We start from the raw sequence: 22,976 nt of genomic DNA, 5'->3' as shown, positions 1-22,976 counted from the left end.
ATGTGAACGTTCGTAAAGATATGGGGAAAGACCCGCTTGTCCAGTTTCCTGGCGGGGTTGGTGCAGTGCCATCAATCTCAGAACACGTGACGCTCCACCGGATACCGATTGTGAAGCTCACGTCAAAGGAGACATGGAGCCTATGGTGGTATTTTCTGCAGCGAAAGAGCAAACGGAACTGAAAGTCGGAGACTGTTCTTAATCTCATTTTTAATGGAAATAATTTTGCATCTTCTTTCAGCATGCAACCCAAAGGCCGACATCTACTTCATGGTGGACTGCTCTGGCAGCGTCGGTTACAAAAACTGGAAACACGTGCTCGGGTTTGTGAACGCCCTGATCAGAGCCTTGCCAATCGGGAAAACCAAGATCAGAGTTGGAGTTTACAGATTTGGAAGCAAGTCCAAGTTGATGCTGCCACTGAATCGATATTACAAGACGTCACATCTGCAGGCTGCTGTCAAATGGATTCGGTATGCTAGTGGGTCTACGGCGACAGACAAGGCACTCAAAGCCATGGCACTGAGGTAAAGTTTTTGAACGTAGAAGCAGGTGTATAGTGTTGTGTTGGGTGTCTTTTGGAATTTGCCTTGACGTCTTAACCGAGTAATGTATGAGGATTGGCCAATTCATCACTATGGTCATTGAAACAATAGCCAGAGATTGTGCAGCACTGGTGAGTGGAGAATAAATGGCTGCGAGACAGGCACGAGTGTCATCAAACGTGTGGGATATTTGTTTAGCTATTTGATCATGACTTGACGTCTTCTTCCAGTGGCTTTACTAGCAAAAACGGAGCCAGAAACAGAATGCATAAAATCGGAATCCTCATCACTGATGGTCTCTCGAACGATGGCAAGGCAACCCTTGCTCAGGCAAGAGCTGCTAAGAAAGCTGGTGTAGAACTATACTGTGTCGGAGCAAAGATTCCTTCCAAGAAGGAAATAAATGCCATCGCTTCGAAGTCAAAGAATGACCACGTTTATACGGTTAAAAAGTTTAAACAATTAATGACCCTGGCTGCATCTATTGCAAAGAAAATCTTGACAACGAGGGAGGTATGTGGAGTCACGACACCAGCACCATCCACCACGCCCTACACAGGACCACCGACGACCACAACAACAGTCAAATCAACAACCACAACCACTGTACACGGGCAGACGACAACAGCAGCAATGAAAACAAAATCTGGAAAGTGCACTTTCAAGGCAGACATCTATTTCATGATAGACTCATCCGGTAGTGTTGGATTTAAAAACTTCCCATATCTCCTGAAATTTGTCAATTCTATCATCGACTCTCTACCAATTGGGCAAAACCAGGTCAGAGTTGGAGTGTTCAGATTCAATCAGAAATCGACACTGATGTTTCCACTGAACCGGTTTTATAACAAAGCTACGCTGAAGACCTGGGTGAACTGGATCAGATACACAAGTGGTTCCACTGGCACTGACAAAGTTCTCAGACAGATGAGGCAAATGTAAGACTTAACAGCTTCAGAGTTTTTCTACTGTCCTTGGTCTGTCTATGCGTATTGCCCAATAAGACTGTGTCCTTAGGGAACCACAGAGGCATCCAGGGTCCTGTTTTCCCACGGAAATATGGTGTCGTACCACTACGGACAATAAAAAAACGGTGCTACATTACTAGATCAACTAAATGTTTGGTTGAATATGCTACAAATGAAAGCTGCATGAAAAGTGTTATATTTCACTTCTACCTTGTCAGTGCCCACTATTTCAAACCCATGTTCTCCTCCACTTTTCAGCGGTTTCACGCCAAAGAATGGTATGAGACCAAATGTCCATAACGTGGGCATCCTCATCACAGACGGTCTGTCAAACAATGGCTCATCAACTATCACCCAGGCGAAGAAAGCTAAGAAGTACGGCATCAACATGTTTTGTGTCGGAGCACAGATTCCAACTATGACAGAGGTGAACAAGATCGCATCCAAACCGACCAAAGATCACGTGTTCCGGTACAAGAAGTTCAGCCAGATGAAACAGGGCGGGCCCGCCATTGTGAAGAAGATTTGTCAACAGGTGAACAAGTTACCGCCGGCCACCCCACCACCAACGACAACCACAACTACCACTACTGCGATGCGTAAGTGTTCTCCTCGAGTACACAGGACTTACTCGAGATTCTGTGTCGAAACCTATTTTTACACGTTTTCAGTATTGGGAAATCTACTAGAACTATATCTATAGCCTGAACGTCCAAATAGACTTTATACGCCCTCGTCATCATCGAAACTAAGTACACATTGTCTTTCAGCATGCGACCCAAAGGCCGACATCTACTTCATGGTGGACTGCTCTGGCAGCGTCGGCTACAAAAACTGGAAACACGTGCTCGGGTTTGTGAACGCCCTGATCAGAGCCTTGCCAGTCGGGAAAGTTAAGATCAGAGTTGGAGTTTATAGATTTGGAAGCAAGTCCAAGTTGATGCTGCCACTGAATCGATATTACAAGACGTCACATCTGCAGGCTGCTGTCAAATGGATTCGGTATGCTAGTGGATCTACGGCGACAGACAAGGCACTCAAAGCCATGGCACTGAGGTAAGGTTCTTGAACTGAACGTGAAACGCTCGTTCGCCACGTCGTTCTGGTTTTCGCTGCCTCGACTGCCTGGTCCAAAGTAAACACCACACGGAATTTAGGTACGTTCATACATCTAAAGTCCGGATGCTTTGTAATAACAGACATTGATCCCCTTATATGTTTCAGTGGCTTCACGAGCAAGAACGGAGCTAGACCCGGGATGCATAAGATAGGAATTCTCATCACTGATGGTCTCTCGAACGACGGCAAGGCAACCCTAGCGCAGGCAAGAGCTGCAAAGAAAGCTGGTGTAGAGCTTTATTGTGTCGGAGCAAAGATTCCTTCCAAGAAGGAGATAAATGCCATCGCTTCGAAGTCAAAGAGTGACCACGTATATACAGTTAAAAAGTTTAAACAATTAATGACCCTGGCTGCATCTATTGCAAAGAAAATCCTAACAACGAGGGAGGTATGTGGAGTCACGACACCAGCACCATCCACCACGCCCTACACAGGACCACCGACGACCACAACAACAGTCAAATCAACAACCACAACAACTGTACACGGGCAGACGACAACAACAGCAATGCAAGCAAAATCTGGAAAGTGCACTTTCAAGGCAGACATCTATTTCATGATAGACTCATCCGGTAGTGTTGGATTTAAAAACTTCCCGTATCTCCTGAAATTTGTCAATTCTATCATCGACTCTCTACCAATTGGGCAAAACCAGGTCAGAGTTGGAGTGTTCAGATTCAATCAGAAATCGACACTGATGTTTCCACTGAACCGGTTTTATAACAAAGCTACGCTGAAGACCTGGGTGAACTGGATCAGATACACAAGTGGTTCCACTGGCACCGACAAAGTTCTCAAACAGATGAGGCAAATGTAAGACTTAACAGCTTCGAGTTTTTCTACTGTCCTTGGTCTGTCTATGTGTATTGCCCAATAAGACTGTGTCCTTAGGGAACCACAGAGGCATCCAGGGCCCTGTTTTCCAACGGAAATATGGTGTCGTACCACAGGCGAACCACTACAGACAAACAAACAAACGGTGCTGCAATACTAGATCAACTTGATGTTTGGTTGAATATGTTACAAATGAAAGCTGCATGAAAAGTCTTATATTTCCTTCTGCCTTGTCAGTGCCCACTATTTCAAACCCGTGCTCACCTCCACTTTTCAGCGGTTTCACGCCAAAGAATGGTATGAGACCAAATGTCCATAACGTGGGCATCCTCATCACAGACGGTCTGTCAAACAATGGCTCATCAACCATCACCCAGGCAAAGAAAGCTAAGAAGTACGGCATCAACATGTTTTGTGTCGGAGCACAGATTCCAACTATGACAGAGGTGAACAAGATCGCATCCAAACCGACCAAATATCACGTGTTCCGGTACAAGAAGTTCAGCCAGATGAAACAGGGCGGGCCTGCCATTGTGAAGAAGATTTGTCAACAGGTGAACAAGTTACCGCCGGCCACCCCACCACCAACGACAACCACAACTACCACTACTGCGATGCGTAAGTGTTCTTCTCGAGCATATCAGACTTACTCGACGTTTTCAGTATTGGGAAATCTACTAAAACTATATCTATAGCCTTAACGTCATAATAGACTTCATACGCCCTCGTCATCATTGGAACTAAGCACACATTGTCTTTCAGCATGCGACCCAAAGGCCGACATCTACTTCATGGTGGACTGCTCTGGCAGCGTCGGCTACAAAAACTGGAAACACGTGCTCGGGTTTGTGAACGCCCTGATCAGAGCCTTGCCAGTCGGGAAAGTTAAGATCAGAGTTGGGGTTTACAGATTTGGAAGCAAGTCCAAGTTGATGCTGCCACTGAATCGATATTACAAGACGTCACATCTACAGGCTGCTGTCAAATGGATTCGGTATGCTAGTGGATCTACGGCGACAGACAAGGCACTCAAAGCCATGGCACTGAGGTAAGGTTCTTGAACGTAAAAGGCTCGTTCGCCACGTCGTTCTGGTTTTCGCTGCCTCGACTGCCTTGTCCAAAGTAAACACCACACCGAATTTAGGTACGTTCATACATCTAGAGTTCGGATGCTTTGTAATAACAGACGTTGATCCCCTTATATGTTTCAGTGGCTTCACAAGCAAGAACGGAGCAAGACCCGGGATGCATAAAATCGGAATCCTCATCACCGATGGTCTCTCGAATGACGGCAAGGCAACCCTAGCGCAGGCAAGAGCTGCAAAGAAAGCTGGTGTAGAGCTTTATTGTGTGGGAGCAAAGATTCCTTCCAAGAAGGAGATAAATGCCATCGCTTCGAAGTCAAAGAGTGACCACGTATATACAGTTAAAAAGTTTAAACAATTAATGACCCTGGCTGCATCTATTGCAAAGAAAATCCTGACAACGAGAGAGGTATGTGGAGTCACGACACCAGCACCATCCACCACGCCCTACACAGGACCACCGACGACCACAACAACAGTCAAATCAACAACCACAACAACTGTACACGGGCAGACGACAACAGCAGCAAAGCAAACAAAATCTGGAAAGTGCACTTTCAAGGCAGACATCTATTTCATGATAGACTCATCCGGTAGTGTTGGATTTAAAAACTTCCCGTATCTCCTGAAATTTGTCAATTCTATCATCGACTCTCTACCAATTGGGCAAAACCAGGTCAGAGTTGGAGTGTTCAGATTCAATCAGAAATCGACACTGATGTTTCCACTGAACCGGTTTTATAACAAAGCTACGCTGAAGACCTGGGTGAACTGGATCAGATACACAAGTGGTTCCACTGGCACCGACAAAGTTCTCAAACAGATGAGGCAAATGTAAGACTTAACAGCTTCGAGTTTCTCTACTGTCCTTGGTCTGTCTATGTGTATTGCCCAATAAGACTGTGTCGTTAGGTAACCACAGAGGTATCCAGGGCACTGTTTTCCCACGGAAATATTGTGTCGTACCACAGGCGAACCACTACAGACAAACAAACAAACGGTGCTGCAATACTAGATCAACTTGATGTTTGGTTGAATATGTTACAAATGAAAGTATGAAAAGTCTTATATTTCACTTCTACCTTGTCAGTGCCCACTATTTTAAACCCGTGCTCACCTCCACTTTTCAGCGGTTTCACACCAAAGAATGGCATGAGACCAAATGTCCATAACGTGGGCATCCTCATCACAGACGGTCTGTCAAATAATGGCTCATCAACCATCACCCAGGCAAAGAAAGCTAAGAAGTACGGCATCAACATGTTTTGTGTCGGAGCACAGATTCCAACTATGACAGAGGTGAACAAGATCGCATCCAAACCGACCAAAGATCACGTGTTCCGGTACAAGAAGTTCAGCCAGATGAAACAGGGCGGGCCCGCCATTGTGAAGAAGATTTGTCAACAGGTGAACAAGTTACCGCCGGCCACCCCACCACCAACGACAACCACAACTACCACCACTGCGATGCGTAAGTGTTCTTCTCGAGCACATCATACTTACTCGACGTTTTCAGTATTGGGAAATCTACTAGAACTATATCTATAGCCTTAACGTCATAATAGACTTCATACGCCCTCGTCATCATTGGAACTAAGCACACATTGTCTTTCAGCATGCGACCCAAAGGCCGACATCTACTTCATGGTGGACTGCTCTGGCAGTGTCGGCTACAAAAACTGGAAACACGTGCTCGGGTTTGTGAACGCCCTGATCAGAGCCTTGCCAGTCGGGAAAGTTAAGATCAGAGTTGGGGTTTACAGATTTGGAAGCAAGTCCAAGTTGATGCTGCCACTGAATCGATATTACAAGACGTCACATCTTCAGGTTGCTGTCAAATGGATTCGGTATGCTAGTGGATCTACGGCGACAGACAAGGCACTCAAAGCCATGGCACTGAGGTAAGATTCTTGAACGTAAAAGGCTCCTTCGCCACGTCGTTCTGGTTTTCGCTGCCTCGACTGCCTTGTCCAAAGTAAACACCACACTGAATTAAGGTACGTTCATACATCTAGAGTCCGGATGCTCTGTAATAACAGACGTTGATCCCCTTATATGTTTCAGTGGCTTTACAAGCAAGAACGGAGCTAGACCCGGGATGCATAAAATCGGAATCCTCATCACTGATGGTCTCTCGAACGATGGCAAGGCAACCCTAGCGCAGGCAAGAGCTGCAAAGAAAGCTGGTGTAGAGCTTTATTGTGTGGGAGCAAAGATTCCTTCCAAGAAGGAGATAATTGCCATTGCTTCGAAGTCAAAGAGTAAGCACGTTTACACCGTAAAGAAATTTAAGGAACTCAAGGGCCAGGCTATCTTGATTGCTAAGCGAATATTAACCACGAGAGAGGTCTGTGCCCGCTTGACGACTTCGTCAGGAACGACCACTCCAACCACTCCAGGTGTGGGTAGTACCACACAAGGGGGACAGACGACGCAGCTCAATGTAGTCACAGCCAGTCTCCCCAGCCTGACAGTGTCTTCAATGACAACTGGTTTACAAGCAACTGGAACACTTGCACTGTCAACGCATTCAGCTGGAGGGACTACGGTGAGGACATTGACAACTAAAATGGCAATTACACTTGCCGCAACACATCGACAAGGAACTACTGGAACTACTGGGATTGCTGGAACAACCTCCAGTACTTTAACAAGGACTTCGACAGGAGCAAAGCCAGGAACTACAACTGGGAAAGTCAAAGCTGCAACAACGCGTAGGGCCACCACAGTAAAACCTGTGGCTACAGCTAAAAGGACGACCACAACAACAGCTACAACAACAAAAGCCACAACTACAACTGCGAAACTTGCAACTACCGCAGCAAAACTCTCAACGAAATCTACGACTACCACAACGAAATCTACGACTACCACAACGAAACCTACGACTACCACAACCAAACCTACGACTACCACAACCAAACCTACGACAACAACAACCAAACCTCCCCCTACCACTACCACAACGAATATTAAGACTACCACAGCGAAACCTACTTCTATCATCAAATTGACGACAGCGTCCAGGGTAACTGGCACTACTGGAAAACCACCACGTAAGTTCGTTCTCCACATGATGTCTTTTCAGTCATATTTTCTCGGTTTCATTGTCATAATTGAGATCCTGAGAAAGGTACATGTATCCCTTTTCTTGCACCCCTCAGGGTTTACCGTATATCACAGTGCCTTTCTTACGTTCTCGACCAGAAATTCATCTACATAGAAGTTAAGCTAATACCCGTTAAGCCCTGTTTACAAGGAGTACGGATCCGTTCGATGCAGGCTTTAGATAAAAGTGCATGTCTACAATGAGAGATTCCTTTATATTCCAGCTTGCAATCCGAAAGCAAAGGTCGACATCTACTTCATGATTGATGCCTCTGGAAGCGTGAGAAGTTACAACTTCCCCCACATGCTCAACTTCGTGGCTGCCATGATCAATTTCCTTCCCATCGGCCAGACCGACGTGAGGGTAGGCGTATTCCGCTTCGACCACCAGTCCAGCCTGATATTCCCCCTGAATAGGCACTACTCCAAGGCGGCTTTGATGAGAGCTGTTAGGGCTGTGAGGTTTACTGGAGGAGGCACCAGCACGCAGTTCGTCTTACGGGATCTCAGAACAGTGTATGTACTTGTACTGTTCTGTTTGAGATCATAAGTGTTTGGCAACGGTCCTCTCTTTTCATTAGAATCTATCGTTGTTGCTTACTATTACTTACCACTTCTGTAACCAGACCGGTTCCCATGTGGCCAGACTTGTTTCTATCGCAGAAACTGCTGCAGAGGAAAGCAAACTTGAGCACGAACAACTCAGGCCTTTAAGGAACCTTGCCTGCAGTACCGTCGTTCGTGTTCCACAGCTAAAAAAGATGACGACCGAAACTTTCCAAATAGTGTAGTTTGTGGTTTCATTGTCTTGCAGTGGTTTCACAGCAGCGAATGGCGACAGACCTGGCGTCCATAACATCGGTATACTAGTAACGGATGGCATCTCCTGGGCACAGCAAGCCACCTTGAACCAGGCAACGCTGACAAAACGTGCTGGGGTCGAGCTTTTCTGCGTTGGGGTCCAGATTCCTTCCACTGGCCAGATTTACCAGATCGCCTCGAAACCTGTAAAAAAACATGTGTTCGTGGTGAAGAAGTTTGTCCAGATGTCAGGCAAGGCTCCGATGATTTCAAAGAAAATCTGTAAATTTGTCAACAAGCACAGTGTAGGTAGGTATGGGCTTTGATGAGGCAGGTATGGTAAAATAGAATGCTCAGGTATTCCAAATGTGGAAGAGCGCAAAAGTAGCGCTAGTTTCATAGTAATCAAATTTCATTTTACAGCACTAACGAATGATTTTGAATGATTCTTTAAAGGACCTTACCATTAAGCAGATCCATTTATGGGTTCGTAGGCAGTGTGATTGCTTCCTAGTTTCACAACATCTGCCGCTCTGGTAGGTAGAGTCTATCCCATCTTTTGCTTCTTCTTCCTCTTCCTATTCTTTTACCTCTTATATCTTCACCGTATATCATCTCCGTGTGGCAATGCCATTACTTCCCGCATTCTTCCACCCAACGGGTTGGACCTCGATCCGCAGGACATCGTTATGACGACCGCCAAATTAAAGACGCGGTACCATGGCCTGCGCAATTGGTACGAACGCGTAGTTAAGCGAAAGCAAGATGAGTAGATGACTACAAATGTATATCGAATGATGGTGACATGGTGGCGGTAAAATGTATCATGATATGTTGTGGAATCAAAGCGGTCTTTGTTACAAACACCAATGCCTAATACCACGAGTGACAATCAGCTGATTTCGGGCGCAGGATGATGATGATGATGACCAGAACATTGCCGTTTTGACACTGTAATCATCCATTTACTCACCATTTGAGAAGTACTTCGAGATCTGACTGCAAATCTTTTTGAATATCGCGGGCGCTTGACTCTTCATCTGATGAAACTTATTCACGCGGAACAAGTGAGGTTTCTTCGGCTTCGAGGCTATGGCCGTGACCTCCTTCATCGAGGGTATTTGTGCGCCGACGCAGAAGAGTTCAATGCCGGCTCTCTTGCACGCGGTTGCCTCGGCGATGGTTTGGTAGGGGTTGTTCGAGATGCCGTCGGTTATGAGAATACCGATGTTGTGGACACCTGGCCGGTCACCATTTGCGGCAGTAAAGCCATTCAGCCTCATTTGCCTCAGTACGCGAAAAGTTCCAGTCGTTCCCGCAGTAAACCGGATGGCGCTGACTGCTCGTTGCATGGCGGCCTTGTTGTAATACCTATGTCAAAAACAAGATTTTGAATGACTCTCGAGCTTTTTTGCAGTTGATGCTGTCGTTGTTGTTATTTTCTCCGATTTTGTGATTCCTTGTAACAGGGTAAATAATACCCGTGGATGTACTGTAAGATAACTATGGCGACTTTGAAATGTAGTAATCTGGCCCGCCTGGTTCCCGCGTTTCATCTCCCTTTAACAGAAATTCAAAGTAAAGCTATGCATAAAGTACATACCTGTTTAGGGGAAATATGAAGGTGGGTTGGTGGTTGAACCTGTAGACGCCTACTCTGACCTGGTTCTGGCCAATGGGAAGGGACCCGATCAGGATGTTCACAAACTGGAGAAGATGTGGGAAGTTCTGAGCCTTGACGCTACCTGAGGCGTCTATCATGAAGTAGATGTCAACCTGGGCGTTCGGGTTGCAAGGAGCTGAAATTGAGAGGTAATGTATCTTCCCGAGTTACTTTCTGAGATGAGTTTATCTACTAAAACTCTTTACCGTCTTACTGGCAAACCGTATTTGGGAGATCATCATTGAAACCCACCTTGACTAGACATCAACATTCGGCAGTCATTTCTTAAGTTAATTTTCACTTGTCAACGATTTTGTGTTTTGTCACCAACGAAGTGAATTAAGTAAGCTTATTTCCAAAAGGAATGGATAAATTCGAGTGTTTTTCCGTCCGTCATGAACAAAATGTGTACGTGGGGGTCGTATCTTACCTGCTGTCGTCTTGGCTACATTCGCGCCCGACAACAAGAGCCAAAGGATGACACAAGCTCCGCCATCTGTCAGCATCTTAGCGACACTGTGAACTTTGTGCAATGCAAAACGTTGTGCAATGCACTCTCAGAGTTTGGCATTAGCAACCACTCCTTCCTGGCCGTGACCGTGACTAAGACTATACTGAATTCGTGACTTGATTCGTGATCCGTCTTGGACACGAGACTATCGAAATTGTACTGAAACAAAGTACAATACAATATTCCGTCTTTTCCAATGCTTTCCCATGAGAATCTCCGCCAAATTCGTGCCCAAAGATGTGCAAACATTCACTTGTTATCAACATAATTAACATTAACATGATAAACGAAATGTTTACAGATTGTTCCCAAGGCAAATCACTTCCGAGCGTCGTTTCAAGAATATTTATTGAAATGCATGCTTCCATGAGTAACATTGCCTTTCACATGTCTGCAGGACCACGACCCTTACGAAAACTGATGTCTAAGTTACCATGGTGAAATCTAAATTCAACTCTGAAAGATGAAAAATTTTCTAAGTCCAAATATTTTTTTCACTTGATTTTTTTTCTGCTCAAAGTGAAGAAACATCATGGTGAATTCAGATTTCACTATGGTGAGGCTAACTTCACCATGATAAAATGGGTCTCATGACACATCTACAGAAGTGGGTCAGCCACTCCTTGTAGAGGGATAGTTGTGCCAACCTCCTTCATCGCAGGTCAATGGTACTTGTCGTTTTCTTGGTAACAGGATGAGACACGGACTGGTGGTGCAAATACTCGAAGGCAAATGGGGAAGTACCCTTTCTTTGATGTGGATCAAACAATCTGACCGCTGATGCAAGATCAGTTCACAGCAAATAAGGTGATTGGTGATGAAGTGCTGCGCACACACTCATTTGGCCTCGAGTAACCAATATCTCAGAAGACAAGGTGATTTCGAAAACCATTGTGAACTGACAGTGAGCTAATGAGGTCTATGGTTCAATCAATGAGAATACAGACTCTGATGTATGGCCTAAAATGACGCTACAGCATTTATTAAGAAAACGAAGTGTTACGTTTGAGTTTCTAGTCCCAGCTTCGCCTGTTCTTCAGGAAGGATCTGTTCGTGCAAAATGGCTGTCAGGAGTTGCCAACAACAGTTCCAGTAACAACTCTTGGATTAACGCGACTAGGCTAGCTACGGCAAGCAGGCAGGACCCGTACCATGATCCTCTCTTCTTTTTTGATCGTGTCTTACCACCCATCATCATTACCATAGGAATCATAGGAAACATTCTGTCAATCTGTATCTTATGGAAACCAAAATATCGCTCATCATCAACTTGTTTCTACATGATGGCTTTGGCCATTTCGGATACAACAGAGCTACTATTTTTTAATTTACAGCGTTACATGCTTTCAATTTTCCCCGATTTCTTTCATTTCAATGGCCTGTGGTTCTGTAAGGAGTTTATGTATGTTGTAAACACGACAATGACCAACTCGCACTGGATATTGGTCCTCATGACGATAGACCGTTTTGTTGCTGTAAGGTTCCCACTCCAATGCAGAGCCGTGTGTACCATATCAAGAGCAAGGAAGCATCTAGTCATCCTGTTGGTTATCTCCATGATAGCCAACTCTCACTTCCTTTGTAGCAAGTCCGATCCTGATTCCATCGTTTTGAAACAGAAATGTGCTTTTGGTAATGAGTTGCACGAAAAAGTGTCACAGATCATCTTCCTGTGTTTCGTTATGCTGATTCCACTCTTGATTGTACTGTGTTTGAATGTTTCCATGGTTGTCAAGGTGACACGAAAATGGCAGATACAGAGGAAAGGTCAAGGTCATCGTGAAAACACAACAGGAAGTGACGTGTCAGTTCATGGTCAAACGATCTTGGCGGGAAAGGAAGGTCAACTAACAGCAATGCTGCTCCTGGTGTCTGTTGTTTTCATCCTAACGATCGTCCCCTACACATTAGACTACTTCATATGGATTGCAATTCTTCCAGATCAAATCAGTGACCCCGAAGTGTTACAGCTACGACAATTTCTTTACGAGCTCACAGTCGCGCTTGTGATGATTAACCCCTCAATTAACTTTTATATGTATGTTTTAAGTTGCAGAAGGTTTCGCGTTGACTTGAAACATCTCATAGTCTCTCTACCGGTAATAAGAATGCGTGTAGGAACAAATGAAAACGCAAACTCTATTAACAACGGCGATCATAATGGAGATATTCATATAATTCGTGTCAACAATGGCTATAATTAGTCTCCGTCAACCTGAATAAGTATTGATTTGAGACGGTAGCATGGTTCTGTACCTCACAGCGCCACGTGGGGATCGCCTCAGAACCAGGCAGTATTGATCAAATGGAACGAACATCTGATACACAGGATACGTATGTGGAACAGAGGCGAGTCGCCGTGTACGTGGAGTTGTATTGTAGACTGGTGGATGAATGGTTGGCACGTTGCATCGTTGGCCTAGCCGGGCCTACTGGAAGGCCTCACCGAAAATAGGGAACCAGTGGCTACTTTCGTAGGATACCACTACTCCACTGACTGGTGAGCAGGCTTGCCATCAACGACAGAGACAAGAGAGCCTTTTCATCATAGCGGTAAATTCGTAGAATGCGTAGTGGAATTGTACAGATATTCCAAGAGGACTCTTATGTGACGCAACTGGTTCATTCGATTTCGTACTGAAGGCACCCGCGAGAAGCACGAACAAGCTCCGTCATGACACTATGTAGCGTAATGCTCAGCCACGTGGCACTGATAACATTTACTCTTTCCTTCTGTGATACTCGTCCAGTTAATTATCAGACAAGCTCAAGCTCTCGTCGAGGCAACAAACTTATCATCATACTGCTGGATGCATTTCGATGGGACTACTTTGAGATTCAGGGCCTTAAGGGATTTGAACGCTTGATGAAGCGAGGGGTAAAGGCCAAATATATGATTTCAGACTTCCCCAGTGAATCCTTCCCGAACCATTACAGCATAACAACAGGTGAGTCCCAAATTTCGGTGTGGGCCTGTGACAGAGCTCAAAGGGATTAGACCAGAGACGTCATCCTGAGGAAATCGGGGGTTAATGTTGAGCCTGAACGAAAATGAGTAGGTGAGTGCAGAGCGGAGAAGCGAACATTAACCCTGATATCCTCAAGAAGAAATATTCTTGCTGTGTTGCAGCCCACCAGGCCAATATTCTATGAGACACTCGCAATCCATGGTAGAGTAGTGCATGATGTGCAGTCATAAGAGTAGCCCAAGGCTATTGAACACTGGCCTAGTTTTTGAAGTGTGATTGGTTCGTCGATATCACATTTATCACACGGTGCACCACGATTTGTTTGCAGGTCACCAATGAGCTGACTACCAAGCAAATCAAGTGTTTTGTGTCAGGCTGTTTTCGTTCGTTTTGAGCAGCAGTGCATACATCTAAGGGTTGACCATAGGCACCAGCATTTTGGTAGATCTTGAAATCCTAAAGCAGCCCTAGAACCCCTTCAAAAGGAAGTGAAGCCCTTATCAAACATGGAAGGTTGTACTCTGGAAAACAAAGAACAGAGGTCCACCCTTGAAATTGGCATTCACTTCGTTTCAAAAGAGTCCTTATCGCCTCAAGGTTACAAGTTCTAGCCAGAATGGTGGAGCCTTTGGTCAACCCTTAATTGATAAACATCTTGGCAATGATATACCCATATCTCCTTCTGCACATCCCTGTAGGTCTTCACGTTGAGAGTCATGGTATGGTTGGGAACCGCATGTACGACCCAGCCACCAACGACACCTTCAAAGCCGGGTTGGGCGAGAACGACACTGATCCAAAATGGTGGAATGGTGGGGAACCCATTTGGATCACTGGAAGAAAACATGTAATTAAGTCTTGAGAGTAATTGCTTTGTTTTTATTTGGATATAAGGAGTTTTTAACATCACTTCAATGAACATAGCATTGTAAAGATGTCGGGGCATTTACTCTGCATATGAATGAAACAAGAAAGTTAAAGTAACGATACATCAGTTGGCCTCCAAAAAGTCCTCGAAGATCTTCTATGACCCATATCAATGATTCCCATTTCAGGATAGGAAGTCGTTTATGTATTCTTGGTTAGGCTGTGAAGTTGAGATACGAGGTCTACGCCCAAACTTCTGTGATGCGTATAGTTATGACAACGGGTCTTTTGAGACGAACTTTAAATATATGATAGACTCTGGAATTAGGAATCTTCTAGAGGATGGTGCTGACTTAATAGGTTGGTATATTGGGTATATCGCCTCAAGAAACTCTAGAATAGCTTGTGGATCAAGCGTCATGGCTCGTCCGCGATTCATTTATTTGAAGGTTGTTGCACGAACTAGCCTGCAATAGTTAATAACTGAGTACTTCACGGATGCTTTTCGTGGCAAGGGGGATATGTCAGTATGGACTTCGGTCAACAGCCCGTGTGTAGACGTTCTCCAAGGTCAGCTGCTGACTAGAGTTTTATAAAGTCTGAGCCACTATTATGACAACGATTCATTTCAGGTATTTACATCGAAGATCCAGATCACTTCGGCCACAGGTACGGACCGTTCAGCGATGTCCTCAACAAGACAGTCCTGAACATCGACAAACACATAGATTACCTTCAGGACCAGCTTGCTGAACATCAGCTGACCGACGAAGTGAACATCATGATCATGTCCGACCACGGCATGACTCAACTGGACCTGACTAAGATGATTAATGTGACGAAATACATGTCAGCTGAGGAGCGGGAGAGGCTGACCAACAACTACAGAAACAATATCGAGTATCCGATGTTTTCTCTTTGGCCAAAACTAGGCAAGGAAGAAGAGGTATGTCATGGGGTTCCTTTTTGTGACTTACGGTTCTGATGATTCAGCCACTAACATTCCTCAAAGCTTAGTGCAAACTTGAATGGATCGGTCCAGTAGTTTTCACCCAGCGGCTAAAAGGCAGTGAATTTAAGAAGGAGACAAAGGGTCTTAGACCCGAAGTGGACCGGTTTGTGGGGAGATCCTCATACTAGGTAGTGTTTGTTTCCATAAGCGAACTCATAAGGCATCGATTAAAAAAAGCAAATCATTGTTGATTTCAGGTTTATGAATTGTTGAAGAACGAGAACCCCCACATGCAAGTCTACCAGAAAGGATTCTTGCCTGAGGAATGGCACTACAAGCATAATCCTCGAGTGGCGCCGATCGTAGTCACGGATGATATACCATGGTATATGGTATTGGATACATTAGAAGTAAGTACCGAGCAAAGCACTTTGATAATTAGTGGCTTCAGGCTTTTGTTGTTGTTTTGCTTTGCTCGTACCTGCTCCCTGTGCCCATCGCATGGGGTCTAGAGGGTGAATGTGGAGCTGGAGACCAGACTGCAGCTCATGTGCTTGAGACCAACATGTACTCCCTAATGAAGAAGTGAGTGGAATACTGGCCAAATGACACCACTCTGAGGCTCTGTGGTGGAACTCTCTAGGACAGCTGACTTGGTTACCGAAAACAGAGTGACTGGCGAGCATCTTCCGACAGCAGAAGAAGAAAAAGTTCTACCTTCTTTACTCTATTTCAGAAACATTACGATTTCAAGGTGTTCAATGACACTGGGCGCCCAGTGCAGGGTGGACATGCCTTTGGTAACAGGGAAAGGGACATGAGAGCCATCTTTCTCGCTACAGGACCGGGTATGTTGGACGTTTAGTTTATAGAATTATTTTAGATAGATTCAAGCTGATTTGTTTTATCAATGATACTTCTGCAAGTCCATCCAGTTGCAACCAAGGTCATTTCTCGTAAAAGACGAAACGAAGACATGGTTGACCCAGGAACATCCTCGCAGTGGTACGTGGGAAAGGTCTAAAACACTTTCCGTGCCATGCCACTGCCAAACACAGCAACGACTCGGGAATACTAAAGAGCTAACTCTCTATACATTTGTCGTTATCCTTCAGATTTCAAAAGCGGCGAGAGAGACCTTCCTCCTGTAGACATAGTGGATCTGTACCAGATGATGTGTCACGTGTTGAAGATACCAGCCGCTCCGAACAATGGATCGTGGGAACATGCTGCATCGTACTTGGAGGATGTTGGAACGTACGGGGTTCATTCCAGTCTGGGCTTGGTGGTCGTAGTAGGATGCTTGTTTGTTATGATGTTTTGATACAAATAGACTAGTCATGAAAGTGCTTGGGAACTTCGTTCTTAAGGCTTACCGGTGTTGGTTGTATTTCTTTTGTACATACAAAGTCGGGGTATAAATCAGTACAACAATTATCTTGGCTTCAACAGGATATGCATCTTACAATGTTACTAGTGATTATAAAAGATAATAAAATATTGAGGAACGAAAGACTTTGTTGTCCCTCTGACACACTGCACATGGTCACGAGATTGACAGGCTGATTGCCGGTGTAAAGTTTTCGGTTGTTCTCCAATATGTCAGTGTTTCCATACATGTTTAAGAGAGGCCGTTACTTCAAGGGAAACTGAGAAAAACGGCCTTGCGTTTATCTGTTTCTGGCACACTCCAAAAAACTGACAATTACAACTGTATATCACAACAGCTAAGTTTTGCATGTGTCATGGAACATGTGAAATGCCACTCTCACAGAACTGACAACGGTATCAGGTCGGGAAGTGGTTCCGGTTGCGCATGATGTGTGCGGCGATTCTTGGTCTGTTGATTCCCTGTTTGGCCGGCATCCCAGAACAACCTCATCAATCTCACCATGGTAACGATAATTTCCAGGCCAAGTAATATAGACGGGATGCTGCCGGTCAGGTCAATGGGTTTAAAGTCTGTGATGGCAGCAAGCCCAACAATACAGACGATATAGGGCGTGACCACAAAAACAAGATGGTGGCGAAATATGGTCCAGTCCAGAATGCACCACGCGATTACTTCGACACACACAATGAACAGAGTTATAATCCCAGCTGAGGATTGCGGCAGCTGAGCCAATGACGTCAGAGCTCTACACGTCTGAATGTTGAAATGCAAGGTCGACCAAGTGGCAATTGAGCACAAACCGTTGTGTAATAAGACCAGGATGAGGATTCTGTCTGCCGACATCCGGTTTTCTTGAAGCACTGACTCCTTGTAGCAGCGCAATAAGTACCATACGCTTGCCCAGAAGAATATCGGGGTCAATCCCGACGCAGATAATGACGTCATGTGATGAAGTCTGTTGGACGCGATGACGGCCATGTTTCTGGCCACCATTCCTGCCGTAAAGAACAACAGCGCAGGCGCAGGAATCACACCTTCCACGCAGTAGATAAACTGGCGGTTGCGCGGATTCCGACGACATATTGTGCTCGTGATGTACACCAGCCACAGGAACTGATAGACGTTGATGGCGGCCCATATGGTAAGGCTGGTCAAGGGGTAAGGCTGCAGAATGATGCGCGCTCCGTCGCTAGAATTCGTCCTGTTATCGTCCGACTGTAGTACCGCTGAAAAGAGAAGAAGCAAATAATGACAATGATATCAATGAAGGTATACGAAGAAAAGTTCAAGATTATCTGGATACAATTAGGAGTGCTTAAGATGTCGGAGGGGCGGGGGGGGGGGGGGTGCTTTGTTGTAGGCCCCTATTCGTATCTAAAATGAGGATTTGATGAGTAAGCGCAAGACGTAACATAATGCTCTTGAAAACAAACTTCATTGATTTATCAATAGTCTTGACCTAACAAACTTCAACATAAGCATACCAGTAAGGTCGATCGCTGTCGAAAATTGACTTGACAAGATCATGCCAGTAGGCCTTGACAGTGTCCATATCGTACGTGCCATTTGTGCCAACTGTGCCATTGTCACTATCTCTGGTTTATATCCCTACATACACGTCTGGCTTATTCTTATTGTGAAGAATGTATACAGCTGGAGGATCGAAGCGAAATGTACATTCTGGGCAAATCCTAATGCCAACGCAGTCGCTGAAGGTGTTACGGATATGTTTATAATAAAAAAACCCGGATATGTTTGCCTCTCATAAGCACTTCAATACCAGCATATAGTTCATGAACATTATATTACCACCTGGATCATTTCTGAATGATACTCCAAAGCCCCCCATGAATTAGCATCTCGCAGCCAGCTGACTTTTGTGATACTGTTGTTACTTATGTACTATACTACTACACTACTAAGAGCAATGCATTGTGAATACTCGCAAAACAAGATTCAGTCGTTACATTACAAGTTGAAGGCACAAGAACGTGTACAGGAAGCTACCCCCTGAAACAATAAGAACATATCTCACCGTCTGGAACGAGGTAGGGCACCAGGAACTCCACGGTTACCTCCGAAAGATACGCCAACCATGTTATCAGCAACAACACCAACTTCACTGGCGAATGATACGCCGCCATCTTCTCTAGTTAGTCCGACCGACCTGAACGGCTGTTGTCAATCTGTTCATATTAAAGTTACAGATACGCGCTGAAAGTCTTCAGGCGACTTATCTAGTAGCCAACGGAGAAAACCGGCTTTCATAAACTTGCACTTGAATCGGAATGATATCTAATTCAGTAACTGAAAGTGCGGGTCAGTGCGAATGACATTATGTCGTATCATTGAATATTCATATGGATAGGAACAGCAGGTCACTATTGATAATGTCATTAAATATTCACTAAACAACCGAGTGTAAAAACTCGTAGGGGTCTAATCAAGTTAACCTTTATCTGTGTCGGTTTGCTGTGAGTAGGCCTAATGTCAGTGGTTCAAAACACTTTGAAAATTATCGATTGTATTTTGATGTTCACAATTTTTTTAAGATTGTTCCCTGTTTATTATCAAGTTATGTTAAATTTCAAGACCAACTACCAAATAAAGATATCCGGTTCTGAGTTGATATTTGTGTCAGACTATAAACAAAAGATACTTGTTTATTTTACAGGAGTGGCCTAACTTCTCAATGCCTCATATGGCCGGTCACCATTTCCCAAAAAAACATGATAACAACGTGAATCGAAATCGTGATTTTTGAAAATACACCAACGTGGACGTTACATCGGAATCATTTCTAGTTACTGTTCTTATAGAGTTTTTCGTTTCCTCTATTCTGGCTGACGAATCCACTGGTAAAGAGGATTCTTAGATCCTTCCTGAAATACCTACTACCAAAACAGTACAGGAAGAAATTGACGGCGTGGTTACACTGCGCTGGTACGAATGCGATCACAAATGACAGATATCTCAAATCTGGTCTTGCTATGGCCATCTCTGGAATAATGAAGTTCCATATTATTGCGTCACAGAAGAAAGGAAATAATAATATGATGAGGCAAGTAGCGACAAGCATGAGCATCAAGGTCATACTGTTATCCTTGGAGTCGCTTTGTGACGTCACTTCCCGTGTCGCCTTGTTCATTTGTTCCATGTGTTTGTCATGGCGCTTCAGACTGACGGCGATGACGATGTTAAGCACGGAGACGGAGAGAATTGGAACTGGTTGACTGACGATATGGTCAATGATAATCAGGATATTCAAATCTGCGGGATAGACACAACTAACATGAACACCATCAGGACCCGGATGGAACCTAGGAGACATGTGCAGATGGGGGATATAAAAACAAAACTGGATGACCACAAGTAGTATAGTGTACAACCTTGCACGTTTCATAGTGCACCAGACGGCTGTTTGAAGGGGGTACCTCACAGCTATGACTCTGTCAACAGCTATTATAATCACCGTCCACAGAGAACACGAATAAAAAGTAGATCCAAAATAATAGAAAATAATGCAGTAGGCGACTCCAAGGGTCGCACTCGTACCGAACCAATATGGCCGTAGGTACGCTATGAGTAGTGTAAGCATGTCGAAGAAGGCCAAATTACGGAGATAAAAACACATGACGCTATTGCCATTGTTGGGAAGGAACATGACAAGAACTGCTAAAATGTTCCCTATCAATCCGATGATGAGGATGATGGCTGAAGTGTAGAAGTGGATCGCTGCTGCTAGCGCGTTGTAGTCAGTTTCTGAAGAAGGTGTTCCTGTCCGCACCACGAGCTGTCCTTCCCATTCCGTTGGCGCCATTATGACCATGACACAGTAAAGGAAGAAGGTGATCGGACTGATGCTCGCGATGTCAATCAAAGTTTGCGTCAGCGATAATGTGCTACTCACAAACAGACAACGCCTGTCTATGGCAAGCGTTAGCTAGCTAAGGAATAACGTATCCCCCGCCGATGACCTCTTCCTTGTTGCCTAGCTGTGACACCATCCACTGTAGCTGGTCCCCATCTGCCTATATTCACATCAATAGCTTCAAAACCCGCCGGCGGGGTCTCCACATTTTCTCTATCGATATTTTAAGAACAACAACATGCATAATATAACAGCACTCGGCGGTTTTTATTGAAAACAGGGTATTTATAACATTTTCTAAATTCGACTTGAAAGGAACTTTATAACCACGATTTAAGGTTTCAGGTTTACAGTTACTTCATATACTGTGACCACGCTATTAAGCCAGTTGAAGGGCTTCTGGTCAAATGGCCTATATTATGTATTATAGGCCAATTTGAAGAAGATGCACCAACATCGGATAAATAGCGACTATACAGTACAGTACATGCACAGTATTCCTATATTGGAGCCTCGGTTTCATTTTTTGACGAGTTATCGTTTCTACTGTTTCAGCTAATTCTTTTCGGAACGCTAGAAAACCGCAGAAATGGAGTGTTTCGCCGTCTTCATGAACTCACAGGAGAGGAGCATGCGCAGATCCTTCCTGAAATACCTGCTCCCAAAACAGTACAGGAAGAAATTGACGGCATGGTTACACTGCGCTGGCACGTATATAATAACAAATGATAAATATCTCAGATCTGGTCTTGCTATGGCCATCTCTGGAAGAATGAAGTTCCATATTATTGCGTCACAGAAGAAAGGAAATAATAATATGATGAGGCAAGTAGCGACAAGCATGAGCATCAAGGTCATACTGTTATCCTTGGAGTCGCTTCGTGACGTCACTTCCCGTGTCGCCTTATTCATTTGTTCCATGTGTTTTTCATGGCGCTTCAGACTGACAGCGATGACGATGTTAAGCACGGAGACGGAGAGAATTGGCACTGGTTGACTGACGATGTGATCAACGATGAAATAGATTTCCAAATCTGCGGGATAGACACAAGTGACATGGACGCCGTCAGGACCCGGATGGAACTGAGGAGACATCCACAGATGCGCGATATAGAAAGCGAACTGAGATAACAACAGCACGATGGTGCATGTCTTGGCGCGTTTCATAGTGCACCAGACGGCTGTTTGGAGGGGGTACCTCACAGCTATGATTCTGTCAACAGCTATTATAATTACCGTCCACAGAGAACACGAATAAAAAGTAGATCCAAAATAATAGAAAATGATGCAGTAGGCGACTCCAAGTGTCGCACTCGTACCGAACCAATATGGGCTTGGGAACATTATTATGAGAGTAAGGGTGTCGAAGATAGCCAAGTTACGGATATAGAAGCACATGACGTTGTTGCGGTTGTGTGGTAGGCATGTGACCAACACGGCCAACGTGTTGGCGATGAACCCAATGATGAGGGTGATGGTTGAGCTGTAGAACTTGATGGCTGTTGCTAGCTCGTTGTAGTCACCCGAAAGAGGGGCTCCCGTCCTGAAAACAAGACCTCCATCAGTTGACATCATCATGACCACGTCTAGTCTCTGCATGCGCTATTTTCTTAGAAGCTCGTATGTAAAGTTTCCGTCTTCTGGTAGCGATTTCCCGTTTGCTGCATGCGGGTGTTCAGTAGGCCCTGCTCTATCAAATCATTGGACCATCGAGATTGTTGCCTCGCCTTGCTCTTCTGGTGACTGTGTGAGCTTGATCAATACTCCTAGTTTATACATCAGTATAAAGTTATTTAGAGATCAGCTAAATGCGTAGCGCCATAAAGCTTCCTTTCATAACATACCGTTTAGACACATCGTATGTTCTATAAACGTAGTCTTTGTTTCTGACCAGTTTAGAAAATATGGATTGCAACTCGATAAAACAATGGGTGAGACGACCAACTTTTCAGACTTTATTCCCTTCTGTGTACATGGTGTACATTACTTTCGTTTCGCTTATGATCTTCAACCAGCCAATGTCACAATCATGCAAACCTGAGAATATGAAGTACTATCATCGTACATAGCTAGTCCCGGAGCTTATATCCGGATGGGTGAAGCCCAAGGAGAAGATCTACCGTGTCTGTCGCTGGGCTGCTAGGCCTTTCAGCTGTCACGGAAGAAGAAAGCGGGGACCGCCGTCATACGAGGTTTAAGAAGACCGCAAGGACGACCTATATTCTCCAATAGAGGTCAACAGTCGGTGTGACATCTGTGATTGTTCCCCACATTTCAGTGTTACCAAATA

At 44.7% G+C, this 22,976-nt stretch overlaps 5 protein-coding genes across 5 annotated transcripts; 2 read left to right on the top strand and 3 right to left on the bottom strand.

Moving 5' to 3' along the window:
• The first annotated feature begins 506 nt into the window (after window positions 1-506).
• On the top strand, window positions 507-8,889 carry LOC135498321 (collagen alpha-4(VI) chain-like). Its single transcript, XM_064788575.1, has 14 exons — window positions 507-527; window positions 776-1,483; window positions 1,772-2,112; window positions 2,284-2,569; window positions 2,738-3,445; window positions 3,744-4,084; window positions 4,229-4,514; window positions 4,678-5,385; window positions 5,682-6,022; window positions 6,167-6,452; window positions 6,616-7,607; window positions 7,884-8,175; window positions 8,474-8,765; window positions 8,884-8,889. The coding sequence occupies exons 1-14, from the start codon at window positions 517-519 to the stop codon at window positions 8,887-8,889; spliced, it is 5,598 nt and encodes a 1,865-aa protein (XP_064644645.1). The 5' UTR covers window positions 507-516.
• Window positions 8,890-9,425: 536 nt separating this feature from the next.
• LOC135498320 (cartilage matrix protein-like) lies at window positions 9,426-10,772 on the bottom strand. The gene is made up of 3 exons (XM_064788574.1): window positions 10,554-10,772; window positions 10,064-10,259; window positions 9,426-9,831 (listed from the first exon to the last, which is right to left on the bottom strand). Exons 1-3 carry the CDS (start codon window positions 10,627-10,629, stop codon window positions 9,426-9,428), a joined length of 678 nt encoding a protein of 225 aa, XP_064644644.1. The 5' UTR covers window positions 10,630-10,772.
• A 2,172-nt stretch (window positions 10,773-12,944) lies between these two features.
• LOC135498426 (glycerophosphocholine cholinephosphodiesterase ENPP6-like) lies at window positions 12,945-16,746 on the top strand. Its single transcript, XM_064788694.1, has 7 exons — window positions 12,945-13,582; window positions 14,302-14,450; window positions 14,659-14,830; window positions 15,103-15,416; window positions 15,680-15,832; window positions 16,159-16,270; window positions 16,538-16,746. The coding sequence occupies exons 1-7, from the start codon at window positions 13,309-13,311 to the stop codon at window positions 16,744-16,746; spliced, it is 1,383 nt and encodes a 460-aa protein (XP_064644764.1). The 5' UTR covers window positions 12,945-13,308.
• A 180-nt stretch (window positions 16,747-16,926) lies between these two features.
• Window positions 16,927-19,151, bottom strand: LOC135498431 (uncharacterized). The gene is made up of 2 exons (XM_064788707.1): window positions 18,851-19,151; window positions 16,927-18,041 (listed from the first exon to the last, which is right to left on the bottom strand). The coding sequence occupies exons 1-2, from the start codon at window positions 18,957-18,959 to the stop codon at window positions 17,191-17,193; spliced, it is 960 nt and encodes a 319-aa protein (XP_064644777.1). The 5' UTR covers window positions 18,960-19,151; the 3' UTR covers window positions 16,927-17,190.
• A 2,108-nt stretch (window positions 19,152-21,259) lies between these two features.
• LOC135498319 (alpha-1A adrenergic receptor-like) lies at window positions 21,260-22,261 on the bottom strand. Its single transcript, XM_064788573.1, has one exon. It carries the CDS (start codon window positions 22,259-22,261, stop codon window positions 21,260-21,262), a length of 1,002 nt encoding a protein of 333 aa, XP_064644643.1.
• Window positions 22,262-22,976: the final 715 nt, after the last annotated feature.

Source organism: Lineus longissimus, chromosome 13 (assembly GCF_910592395.1).
Source record: "Lineus longissimus chromosome 13, tnLinLong1.2, whole genome shotgun sequence".
Taxonomy (NCBI): Eukaryota; Metazoa; Nemertea; class Pilidiophora; order Heteronemertea; family Lineidae; genus Lineus; species Lineus longissimus.
The sequence above is the reverse complement of the archived record's forward strand: the minus strand, read 5'-3'. Positions and strand labels throughout refer to the sequence as shown.

Coding starts and splice junctions, on each gene's coding strand:
- LOC135498321 (XM_064788575.1), top strand. Junction 3,446..3,743: donor CTCAAACAGATGAGGCAAAT/GTAAGACTTAAC, acceptor TCCACTTTTCAG/CGGTTTCACGCCAAAGAATG. Junction 8,176..8,473: donor TTACGGGATCTCAGAACAGT/GTATGTACTTGT, acceptor ATTGTCTTGCAG/TGGTTTCACAGCAGCGAATG.
- LOC135498320 (XM_064788574.1), bottom strand. CDS start 10,629: ATGCTGACAGATGGCGGAGCTTGTGTCATCCTTTGGCTCTTGTTGTCG. Junction 10,260..10,553: donor TGTAGCCAAGACGACAGCAG/GTAAGATACGAC, acceptor TCTCAATTTCAG/CTCCTTGCAACCCGAACGCC. Junction 9,832..10,063: donor TTCATATTTCCCCTAAACAG/GTATGTACTTTA, acceptor TTTTTGACATAG/GTATTACAACAAGGCCGCCA.
- LOC135498426 (XM_064788694.1), top strand. CDS start 13,309: ATGACACTATGTAGCGTAATGCTCAGCCACGTGGCACTGATAACATTT. Junction 15,833..16,158: donor TGGTATTGGATACATTAGAA/GTAAGTACCGAG, acceptor ACTCTATTTCAG/AAACATTACGATTTCAAGGT. Junction 16,271..16,537: donor CTTTCTCGCTACAGGACCGG/GTATGTTGGACG, acceptor GTTATCCTTCAG/ATTTCAAAAGCGGCGAGAGA.
- LOC135498431 (XM_064788707.1), bottom strand. CDS start 18,959: ATGGCGGCGTATCATTCGCCAGTGAAGTTGGTGTTGTTGCTGATAACA. Junction 18,042..18,850: donor GCCCTACCTCGTTCCAGACG/GTGAGATATGTT, acceptor TTCTCTTTTCAG/CGGTACTACAGTCGGACGAT.
- LOC135498319 (XM_064788573.1), bottom strand. CDS start 22,261: ATGATGTCAACTGATGGAGGTCTTGTTTTCAGGACGGGAGCCCCTCTT.